The following is a 12,450-nucleotide window of genomic DNA, read 5'->3' as shown; positions in this document are numbered from 1 at the left end:
TCGTGGACTGTTGTGTTGTATCAATAGTTGCTTAGTTTCAGAAACCTGAATAAAATCTGTCGAAGTGACTTAAGCCCTGCTCTCACTGTGTGAATTTAGCACCAATAGTATGATCCTGCACATGCGGTGTTGCAGCACTTTCAGGGCTGCTTTTAGAGGACCCTCGTTTTTTATTTTTCACCTGCACTACCTTCCAAATTAGATGAGTTTTGAAACAGTATCACCTGCTGAATTGGATTGTATGGAGGAAACTTCAGTTTCTTTTTTAATTTTGAGTTTTCAAAAGAAAAACTTAAAATCTCTCATACAGAAAGAGACTTTCAGATCTTGTATTTTCTTTGTATTTTCTTCCCTTTAACAACAACATTTATAAACCGTAAAAAATGGGGAGCTATAAATCCTTTAGAAGATTACCTTTAAAAAAGGAAAGATACTTATTTGGACATAATATTACATTTAAGTTACAATTCAAGAAAAATTTGGGCATATTGGTGAAATATACTCCATATTACATGGAAATATTCATTTACTCCATATTACAAAAAAAAGTATTCAGTCTGTGTTCTTAATGAGAAAGATTGTCCATGACACATACAGTGTGCACTGTATCAATCCATTCTTCAACTACAGGTGACTAACTTTAACCATTTTTTTGTAATTACTTTTTTACTAGCTGCCAGTAGAATAAATAACAGTTTCTTGTCTTTATTAATCCATACATCTAAATTTATATTACCTAAATATTCACAAGTGAAGGCAATCTCTTCTTCAAAAAATGGCATCTAAATATATTTTAATCTCTTTCCAGTATGGGGTTAATTTCTGACAACCCCAAAAAACGATAGTGATTAGCTACTTTTTCCCCACACATTCCCCAGCAGCTAGTACCCTTTTCTCTATGTATTTTCTGTGATGGTGTGATGAAAAACCTCAGAACATTCTTCCAACTGAATTCTCTTCACAATGGCTGAGGTGGTACATTTTAATTCAATTCAATTCCTATTGAATTTCCATTCCCATTTCCATTGAGTTGTACAAAAATTCCCCCAATCTTCATCTGAGATATTCAGATTTTCCTTCATTTTCCATTTATCTTTTTACCCACTGATAAAAACACTTTTAGTATTCCTGTCTCTGCAACTTTCAACTTTCTAGTTTAATATTACAATCAATATAATGTCTTATGTGAAGGTATCTGTAAAAAAGTCACTTTGATTAAACCCATATTTTTCCTTTAGAAATTCAAAGGTTTGGATTGTACCCTTGTCAAAAAAGTGTAGTAGTTGAAGACTCCTAACTTGGTCCATATTTGAAATCTATCATCTATTTGACTGAGGGTTAAATCAGTATTAAAGGCACATCATCTTAATATTCTTGATGCATTTTGCAAACCACCTATTTTCTTAGTTTGATGCCTGATTTTAAATAGTAGATTAATCTATGTGTTTGCTTATTTATTGATTTTAATTCTTATTTTACTATCTGCAATTAGGGCCGATAATGGGGATTCCTCCATTATCCCTTTTTATATATTAATCCGTTTTGCTAAATAAGTCAGACTACTCCTGCAGACTAGTGGCCTTAATTGAGCCGTGTAATAATATTGTTGCGGGCATGGGAGACCTATACCACCTTTTTCTTTGCTTAATTGCAGTGTTTTAAATCTTACTCTAGGTTTTTTTACCTGGCAAAAAAAAAAATCTGGAATTGTTGATTTGATATTTCTTCTGGAAGTGTTTGAAATATATACACGAGGGGAATACGATTCCAGAGTAATAAATCAGATTTAAATTTTTTGCTCTGGGGACCATAATTTAAAACAAAAATATTTAACTGAACTGCAGATATATTTACGGAAACTTCAGTTTCAGGGCTGCCTTTCTACCACCTGAGCAAATCACTTCATAAAACATACCTGATAGACATTAAAACATGATAATGCAGAATAAGCCTAACTATAAAAGCGACCAAACATATTATTCATCATTGCAGAATGATGATAAAACGACAGGCTAACGACAAATATATTGGGGCAAACATGCTGTCAACACAATTTTAATGTGCTAATTTGATAAAACAATGATTAGAAAAAGTTTTCACACTACAGTAAAATATAGGTAAATCTGAAACATCTCACCTGTCTTAGTTTTGTTGATGTGCCACTAAGCATGTTATTAGCCATTTAGTCAACAAGCCATAAAATCAATAATGTTTCATTTAACAAATTAAGAATGTTGTGATATTTATTAAAACTAAAAAAAATTTATTCTAGAAAATTAATTCATAGATGGCAGCTCTCACTTCTTGCTGTGTAAACTCCATACTTAGTATTACATTACTAATGTTTTTTTTTCCCTATAGACCCTTGAAAGTGGACTAAATCATGCAGGCTAAAAAAAAACTCAACAGAAAATTGGTACTCGCACTGTATGATCCAATTCTTTAGGTGGCACTGTCATAAAAACTAGGGTCCTAAAGATGCGGTTCTGAAAGTGCATACACTGCGGTTGTGCAGGAAAACCCTTCTCATTTAGCCACAATTTGGTCTTCTGAGACATTTCAGTCTAAAACATGGAAATGAGGGAGGCAGTTCTTCTGTAACTTCAGCATATTATTGGTTGAGTGCCCTCGAATAGAAGAGTCGAGCAAAATCAGTTAAAATCACTTAAGCTACATAATAATGTTCTGAATATGTTAGCCCTGTCAAGAATGTTATTCCTGACAATGCTATACAAGGAATGTATATGCATTTTTTTTTTTTTTAAGTTTTGTTAATTGACATTATACAGCTACGATTTGGTCACTTGAGATAAATTTGGGAAATCATATTAGATTCCTGTAGTCCAGGCTAAAATATGTGATTTTTGGTCATTGATTTAATAAGTTCACAAACAGCCATTTAATGACCGCTGCGACCAAATCTTTCCTCTGATGAAGTTCTGGCAGAGTCGGAAGATTTCAGACTCTTTCCTGCAGTGTGTCAAACCAAGAACCAATATGAGCACTGTATCTGATTACTCAATGAGCTCAATAACTTTAAACAATTTCTTTTTTCTATTCTGTTTTATTATTAAGGCACTCTGTGAGCAAAATTACTGCCACAGTTTATGTTTGCCATAAGGTATCATTTCAGAACTCAGGATAATGAATGTGTGATTGATGGAGGACGTCAAACTTTGGGTGAGTGTCTGTATTTGGCACATCTTCATTATAGTTCAGTTTGGCATTATGACAACTGAGATTCTGACAAGCTACAGTCATTTAGGATTATTAAAAATCGCACAATATGAGCCAGGCTTCAACCCTTTTGTTTAGCCTCCATAACAAATAATCAAGCAGACGCTGTGTTAAAAGTTGTTTTGTCTGAGTAACCGTTTTTAAGTCACTTCACTTTAGCCTTTTGTTTTTTGTTTTGTTTCATATCTATTGTGTTGTCTCCTTTGCTTTGGAAAAACCCACTTGAATTTCTGTTAAATAAGTGCTTCATTTCCATCACAACAATCAACATGACGTTATGAGTATTTTTTTTTAGTTTGAGAAACTTTTTTGAAGCCACTTCAGTCTGTTATTTTGTTTTTATATTTAAAGTGCCTTCTTTGCTGTGGAAATTACTATTTTTTTATGTCAAGTGTTTTTAAGAAACTTTTATGAAGACACTTTAATTGTTTTATTCTATTGTATCCTCGGCTGAGAAAACTACACACTACCATACAACTTTCTCAAATTGAATAACTCTCTATAAGCTGTTGCTACCAGTGTCCATCAAGATGGTACTTTGACAGTTTTAAAAATTGTAGGTCTATTTTTTACCACATGATGGCAGACTCATACTATATATGTTTTAGCATCCTGTTTATTTTTTTATGGCGGTTCTGAAACGGCTAATAAGATTTTTGGCATTGTGAAATAAACAATTAAGGAGATAATAGCTTTATATCCAGCAAATATCACGTTTTATGTAACTATAGCTTTGTGCAGATATATAACTTCTATCAATTCTTGGCAGATTTTGCTTCTATTTTGAGTATTGCATAACTACAAGATCAGTTGTCTGCAGTTTTACTGACAGTGATCATACACACACTACATGCTTAGGAATAAAAGCATGTAAAGTAAAAACAAAATATGTATTATATAGCAGTCATTTGGATTTTTCAGAGCTTGCTTTTCTTGCTTGGAAAAACATGTTAATATTGCTGAGTATTTTCAGTGGGAGTTTCCTCAGGGCATGGCTCCAATATTCCACTGTGTGAAACACAGATAATCTTTATTGTGGAGTAAATACTCTACAGCCAGTCAGAGAAAATAATCACATTTATCTCTCATTCAAGGCAGTGCTGAGTAGTAGTTTGGATTACATAATTTGGATTACATAATTGGATTTGAAAAATCCTGAACTTGTAATTATATATTATAAGGATATTATATATGTAATTATATATGATTCTCACAACATGATTATTTATGATTCTTACAACAGCAATAAAGTATAGATGATTTATTGAATAATACTTTGTTTCTTTTCTTTCTCTCTCTCTCTCTTTGTAACTGTGAATTCTGTAACTGTAAAATCATATTTCAAATGTCGAAGAATTTGGTCATGTATCATCATTGATGCCTTGCTGGGATCTCCGTTAATTCCCAAGGTAATCCCAAATATCAGAAAATCCCCTCTGACAGCTCAACAATTGTTAATTAAAATAGAAAAGAAAGAATATTTCAGTAATTTTGCATTCAGATTTTTGCAGTTCTCTGATTTCTTTAAATATATATATATATATATATATATATATATATATATATATATATATATATATATATATATATATATATATATATATATTAGCCTTCAAATGTTTAAATAATATTACATTTCTTTGATTTAATTAATTAGCCTTTTATTTGCATACAAGCTGACTACCATTCTTACTAATCCCAGAGTAATGAATGCATGTTTGATGTTGAAGTCAAATTAATAGTATATATTTACTTTTAATTCTTGCATTTAAAAATAAATAGAAATTAATTTGAAAATGCGATTTTTATTATGTCAGAATCAGACTTTTTGCCTATTCTTTGTACAACATTTTGAAAAATCTGCAGAATTATGCAAAATGATTTTGAGAGTATACTGTATGAGTTCAAATAATTACAAATACAATCTTCAGAATTAGCTTTAATTTAAAGTTTACAAAGCACATCCAATTAAATTTAAAAAGTCATGTGATTTTGTTTAAACAGATTATGTGAGAACAGAAATAGACATGACATTAATGGACAAACCAGCAGATCAGGCACATTGCACCACATCTGAAATGTTGTTTTGGTCATTCTTAAATCCCTTAGCAAAAGTTTGTCATCAAAGTGGTTCCATTTTATTGTGCTCCTAAAGACTGGTCTCAAGCCTCCAAAAGCCACCACACATTCATTGCCTTTTTGTCTTCGTCTTTTCCTACCACAGGTATTTGGCGCTCAGGAAGTGACGATTTTGTTCTCTGTGACTCATTGTATGGAAACGGTACTTTATTTTTAAAATATTTTTTGCGATATTCCTCTTTTACCCATAATTTTAATTTGCATCTTTTGATTGAAACAAAAATATAGAATGAGAGAGAGGCTTTCGGAACACATTGTTTTTAATTTTCCAGAATTCTGCACGTAAAATCGAGCTAAAGGCTTTCAAAGACAAGGAAGTTGTCAGTTGATGCGCCTGAATTCACATGCTTCTCTAGTATACAGTTTGTGAGGCACATAGTATATCCGTTCACTTGTTGGCATTAAAAAAATGTTAATATGTAAACCTTTTAACAAACAGTCCCTGTATGTGGCCTGTAGTGTGTCTTTCTAAGTGTTCAAACACTTCCTGTTCTTCTATACAGGTACACAAAGAGCCTCTTGACCATTGGATCATTCTGCACCTTTCTGGCTCTCTTTGAGCCTCCTTATTTTAGAATCAAATATTTGCCCAAATGGTCAGGTTGTTGACCTTTCAGTGCAGCTTTCTGAATAGCATGTGTGAGTTTGTTCAGTTGAATATCACTCATGTGAGAGTGTTCTGTGGTCGCCCCACTGAAGGAGAGAGAGATACAGTTTGCAAATAGAAAAAAAGCATATTTTATTCCTAGCACTGTAAGATGAAGGTTTATCACGAAGCTCAAGACAGTGTTATCATACTGTTGCTCTGGGTTTTTCCTTAACGGCCACAGAGCAAAGTCTTGGATCCGCCCTTCACGTACAAACAAACATGTTTTCTTCATTACACCAATGTGCAAATGTGATACTTTATGTCCTGCACACCCTTCACCCATCTTTTCTTGGTATTGTTTTCTAGTGTTCTAGTGTAGTGAAAAGTTTAATGATGATTTTGTGCATTGACTACGTTTGCATGGACTTCCGTAATCAAATTATTTGCCTTAATCTGAATAAGACAATAATATGATTAAGCTGTTTACTTTTTGAATGTTCCTTTCATGATCCTATGTTAAATGTTACAGCACATAATACGAATAACATCATTGCGTCACCGCGCTATCCACGTCTTTAACTGCAGTTTGGCACTTTCACTTACATTCAGGAACATTTCATGCATGCCTTCATGACAAACGAGATATCGGATGCCAGTATAAACTGCTGAAAAGTGTTGTTTTAATGGAATTTTAAACCACATGCTGTATGGGGAAAAAAACTCTCCATTTCACGGTGTGTGTTTGTGGTCCTTCACTGATTCAGTAGGTGCAGAGAATAGTGTCAAAACAGCTGCGTGTGTATAGAGACTATCTTGTCACAAAATGCGGTAAAATTTCCTACACTACAGTAATAGTTTGATACTGCACTTCAATAATGCGACTAAAATCGGCATACTCCACGTCTTAATCCGATTTCTGTTTAGTTCAATTATGACCTTAATCTGATTAAATTCATCCAAAAGTGCTGTTTACATGCTTTACCTAAAGGCAAGGTTGCTTAAATTACAAACATACGCTATTTCTTGTATGTTGAATGTTCGCTGTTAATGTCAGAATAAACAGTTGTGATAGTTGCTACAAGGCTTAAGCCCAATTTATTCTTCTGCGTCAAGTGATTGGCATACCCCGTGGTTTATCCCCTGCATGTAGCCGATGTCATTTTTAGCATTTATACTTATTGTTTTGCAATAATAGGTAAAACAAGTAAGCATTAGGTTTCTATGTTTTGTGTTGAGTTTCAGTTTTTTTATTTACATCTGTAATGCATGCACTGCTACTGAAATTGTTGAACATTCACCAACTTTAATCATAAAATAAACACAAAACAAAAATATCCATCAGGAGCTCCTCTGTGGGACTTGAGACACTCAATCCACTGGTCTTGCTCCATTCCCATGGCCTCCAACATGCAAAATGCCCCAAAATTTAAAAAATGCTTTGGCCTTGTTTTTTAGTTTGACACACCAATTTAAAAACTGCCCAACCAATGAGATTGCCCATTTTGTTCATGTGCCTTGAGCTGCTTAATTTAGTGTAAAACATGACTAACTGTAGTAGCACACAAGCACAAAACTGAATTTTCTTTCATGCCTTTATTCTCGCAAACTATTAATCTGATGTCTGGGTGAGTTTAAACAGTGGAAAGTTGTGATAAAATGTGGCCTAATGGTTAGAGTATTGGAGTTGTGATCCAAAGGTTGCAGGTTTGAGTTCCGGCACTGGCAGGGTGTGAGTCAGTAGTGTGCTGACACTCACTAGTGTGAGTTGCTTTGGATAAAAGCATTTGCTGAATGCTTAAATGTCAATGTGATTAAGCTTTATCTTATGTCAGGGAGTGTTTTTGCATGTTCACTTAGCTCACATCTAAAAATCGCTTGGGCGTGAATGTCTAGAAACGCTGGTGGTAAGCGCTAGTGATATCGCAGTGGTCACGTTATGTTGAGAACATTTTTTATCCACTTTGGGGTGCTGTTGAGTGTTAATTTGGCCACAACTTTCTAACTTTCTCTGGGCCCTATCATACACCCGGCGCAATGTGGCGCAAGGCGCGGCGCAATAGTCTTTTGCTAGTTTCAGCTTGGCGCAAGAGTCATTTTGAGGCGTTGCGCTACGCTGTTTAAATAGCAAATGCATTAGCGCTCATATGTGCGCCCATAGGCATTCTGGTGTAAAAAGGAAGGCGTTCTAAGGCGCACTGTTGGGGCGTTGCTATTTTGAGAAACTAAAATAGATTTTTCATTTGACCAAAACAAACCCGGTCTAAACTCCGGTGCAGAGTTGCTCCTCGCTTACACACTGCTTAATACACACAAGAGAGCAATGAGCAAATATCTTTACATCTGAAAAAATTTAAATATTACAGATATATATATATAAGATATAATAAGAATAGATATAGGATATAAATATAAAGGATTAAAATATTACAAAACATATTATTTTCTAGCCTACATAAATATGAAAAACCACTGCTTTTATGTCTTCTTCATCTCGGAAGGCTTTTTCAGTTCATTTATAACAATTTGCCTTTTGTATAATGTTATTATTATTAGCAGTATTATTTATTATATCCATATTTATATTTGTTTTATTAAAAACAAGCTTAGATTTGCCCACCTGTCAGGTTTTAGACCATAAGGGGCACATCATGTGTTTTAGGAAATAACTCAGGTTTTCGAGCACACTTCGTTATTATGGTTCATTTATTCGTTTGCTGGAAATTAGAACTGAATTTAGAAATAGTTTTGAAACGAGTATTTGCGCTTAACAAACACAATTAATTATTTATAGACTAATTGATGTCTGTGCATAAAGGTTTCCCTATCCTAGAGTGAAAGTGAAAGTGATCCATTATCTCTCATTCTCACACAGTAGATGCTCTGTTTAACAGTTTTCTGTTAAAAAAAACTGTTAACTGTTAACTGTTTGCTAGTGAAATGCTCAGTTTTTCCACTTCGACTTCCTGTAAATAGCGAATGCGCTTATGGCATGACGCACCTGACTCTTAAAGGGAATGGGAGATAAGACTCTAATTGGTTTATTCTCAAAACACACCTATAACTCATTAACAAAACAAACTCAACCCTTTTAGACCATGCGCCATGGCGCAAAGCAGGTTTTCCCGTCCTTAAATTAGCAAAAATGCGTTCTGACATGCCCTGAAAGCGTTTGCGCCCTGCGCTTTGCGCTCTGCGCATGGACCGTCAAAATAGAGCCCTCTGTGTTTTAGCAAATAGAATGATTTTTGGTGACGAATCTTATTTTGAAGCATATTTTAATGCAAATATAATTGTAAAAAAAAAAACTCTGGCGAATTTACTCTCTCTCTTTTATGGTTATGACTGTTTTTGACTTTCAATTTGACTCCATTGACTTCCTTTATAATGACAATTTTAATTGCAAAGCCATGACATGATATAATTATGGATTGTTGGTGGTTTATCTGTTTGGAAGACCTACAATCAGTTGCAGTGCAAAATATCTTAGTTTATGTTTTTGATATAGAGTAGAGAGAGAGAGAGAGAGAGAGAGAGAGTGTGTGTGTGTGTGTGTGTGTGTGTGTGTGTGTGTGTGTGTGTGTGTGTGTGTGTGTGTGTGTGTGTGTGTGTGTGTGTGTGTGTGTGTGTGTTACTGAGAATTTAAAAGAGATCTTTGCATGCTTACCTTTATACATCTGAGAAAATCCAAATAAGAAACTCAGCTCAGAATGTTTTTCCTCCCCCAAAATCAGTGTAAACTTGAACTGGGCAATTAAAGAGTTAATATCCTGAATTAAAAAAATATATAAAATTTGATCAGGACTGAGGATGATTGTCAGATGCAACAAAACAAATTGAAAAACATATTTATGTGATATATTTATGCAACAGTTTAATTTAGTGGATGTATTCATCCCAAACATAACGAAAGGGTATACATTTGAACAATACAAAAGGGTAAAAGATTCATGGATTGTTTAGTCCATACAATTCCTATATAGTATTTTGAAATGAAATTTTAAATCAGTGTTATACGAAAGTCTTACTTTTTTATAGTAAACCTTCATCTCGGTTTACTCCGGAGTTTTATTTCACTTCAGACTTGGGCTTGAATTCTCAGTACTGAAGTTGTTCTTTCATGTGTTTGGCCTGCTCTGCAAATATGAGAGAGATCTTCTCTGTTAAAGCTCTTACTGTAGAGAGTGATGGAAAGATTCCCAGACTCCAGCTGGCAGAATTCCTCCTTCCCTCAGTCTGTCCACCGTCTCATTCTGCTGTTCTCCCTTTGGTCCTCTCTCTCTCTCTCTCTCTCTCTCTCTCTCTCTCTCTCTCTCTCTCTCTCTCTCTCTCTCTCTCTCTCTCTCTCTCTCTTTCCCTCCATCAGAATGCTCATATTTTCTTCTCTCTCACACTGTTCATTCGTCAGCGTGTCACTACTTCAGTCGGAGGCCTATTGTACAGCATTCCTGTTCCCAGACACGAGTGTTGTCTGTCTTTCCTTTCTCCCTCCCTCTGTGCATTAATCAGGACATGCATTACCCACAATCCCTCATTTCTCTGCACATGCATTATGAGAATCCCTTTGACAGTGAATCTGTTTCTCCTGCTGATGTGGCGGCCGTCACACGTCCAAATATTATCGAGGGTCTAAAGCTTTCAGTTACAGTACATGAAACATCCCATTCCTCTGAGCTTGTTTATGGAAAGCACATTGTAAGCATCAGAGAGGACACATTTATTATTCAATTTGCCCCCATTAGTGCTCATTGTCCTTGCCACTTTTTAGTAGCATTTATTGTTACAGTAGTATTTTTCATATAATGTGTGCTCATAGACCTAAATATAAATACATATACAGTATGTCACAAAAGGGAGTACACCCCGCACATTTCTGCAAATGTTTATTTATATATTTTTATAGGACAACACTGCAGAAATGACTCTTCGACACAATGGGAAATAGTCAGTGTAAAGTTTGTATAGCAGTGTCAATTTATTGTCCTCTTAAAATAACTAAAAATGCAGCCAATAATAGCCGAAGCCCTGGCAACAAAAGTGAGTACACCCCTAAGTGAAAATAGGAAATATTTTGTGTGGGTAACATCATTTTTCAGCATGGCTTTAATTCTCTTGGGAATGGAGTTGACCACAGGTTGACAGGTTGCCACTGGAATCCTCTTCCATTCCTCCATCACAACATCACATTTGACACCTTGTCCTCCTTCACCTTCCTTTTTAGGATGCCCCAGAGGTGTTCTATGGGGTTTATGTCTGGAGACATGCTTGGCCAGTCCATCACTATTACTCTCGGCCTCTTTATCAAGTCTTTCTCGAGGTGTGTTTGGACTCATTATCATGCTTAAACACTGCTCTGCAGCCCAGTTTCCAGAGGCAGGGATTCATGCTCTGTTTTAATATGTCACAGTACATGTTAGAATTCATGTTTCCCTCAATGAACTGTAGCTCCCCAATTCCAGCACCATTCATGCAGCCCCAGATCATGACACTCCCACCATGTTTGACGGTAGACAAGATACACTTGTCTTTGTACTTCTCACCTCGTCCTCCACACATGCTTGACACCATCTGAACCAAATACAAATTTATCTTGGTCTTATCAGACCACAGGACTTGGTTTTAGTAATCATGGTGCTTAGTTTGCATGTATGCAGCAAAATGTTTGTGAGCTTTTTATACATCATCTTTAGAAGAGGCTTCCTTCTAGGACGACAACCATGCAGACCAATTTGATGCAGTGCAGTGTACGGTCTGAGCACTGACCAGCTGACCTCCCATCTTTTTAATCTCTGCAGCAATGCTGGAAGCACTCATCCGTTTGTTTTTCAAAGAAAATTGGATGTGGATCGTGCACTCAGCTTCTTTGGCTGACCATGGCGAGGCCTGTTCTGAGTAGGTCCTGTCCTCTAAAAGCACTGGATGGTCTTGGCCGCTGTGCTGTAGCACAGTTTCAGACTGTAGGCTATCTTCTTAAAGCCTAGGCCATATTTATGTAAAGCAACAATTTGTTTTTTAAGGTCTTATTAGAGTTGTTTGGTATGAGGTGCAATGTTGAACTTTCAGTGGCCAGGTTAAAAGAGTGGAAGAGCTTTATTACCAAATTTAGCTCACCTGCTATCTGGTGACAGCTGAGATAGTGTAACATTAATGAGTCACTTGACACTGGGGAAGGAAAATGACTAATTGTGCTCAATTCATACATTTTTACTTAGAGGGGTACTCACTTTTGTTGTCAGGGCTTCAACTATTATTGGCTGTATTTTTAGTTATTTTAAAGGGACAATAAATTGACACTGCTATACAAACTGTACACTGACTACTATTCATTGTGTCAAAGAGTCATTTCTGCAGTGTTGTCCTTTAAAAAAAGATATAAATAAATATTTGCAGAAACGTTTGGAGTGTACTCACTTTTGTGGCATACTTTTATATGGTTATTTCTTAAAATGGAGGTAATTAAAATAAAAAGCATGTGACTTACTTCACTT

General features: G+C 35.3%; 1 protein-coding gene across 2 annotated transcripts in view; it reads left to right on the top strand.

Annotated features, from left to right (window-relative positions):
• Nucleotides 1-12,450, top strand: part of vwa8 (von Willebrand factor A domain containing 8) — a 246,717-nt gene that overhangs the window by 142,071 nt on the left and 92,196 nt on the right. The window contains exon 38 of one of the 2 annotated variants that reach the window (XM_073912021.1): nt 28-1,808. Coding sequence (XP_073768122.1) covers nt 28-35 — 8 coding nt within the window. The 3' untranslated portion in view covers nt 36-1,808. 2 annotated transcript variants of the gene reach the window in all.

Source organism: Danio rerio, chromosome 9, assembly GCF_049306965.1.
Source record: "Danio rerio strain Tuebingen ecotype United States chromosome 9, GRCz12tu, whole genome shotgun sequence".
NCBI lineage: Eukaryota > Metazoa > Chordata > Actinopteri > Cypriniformes > Danionidae > Danio > Danio rerio.
Note: the sequence above shows the minus strand (reverse complement) of the source record. Positions and strands in the feature narration are given on the sequence as shown.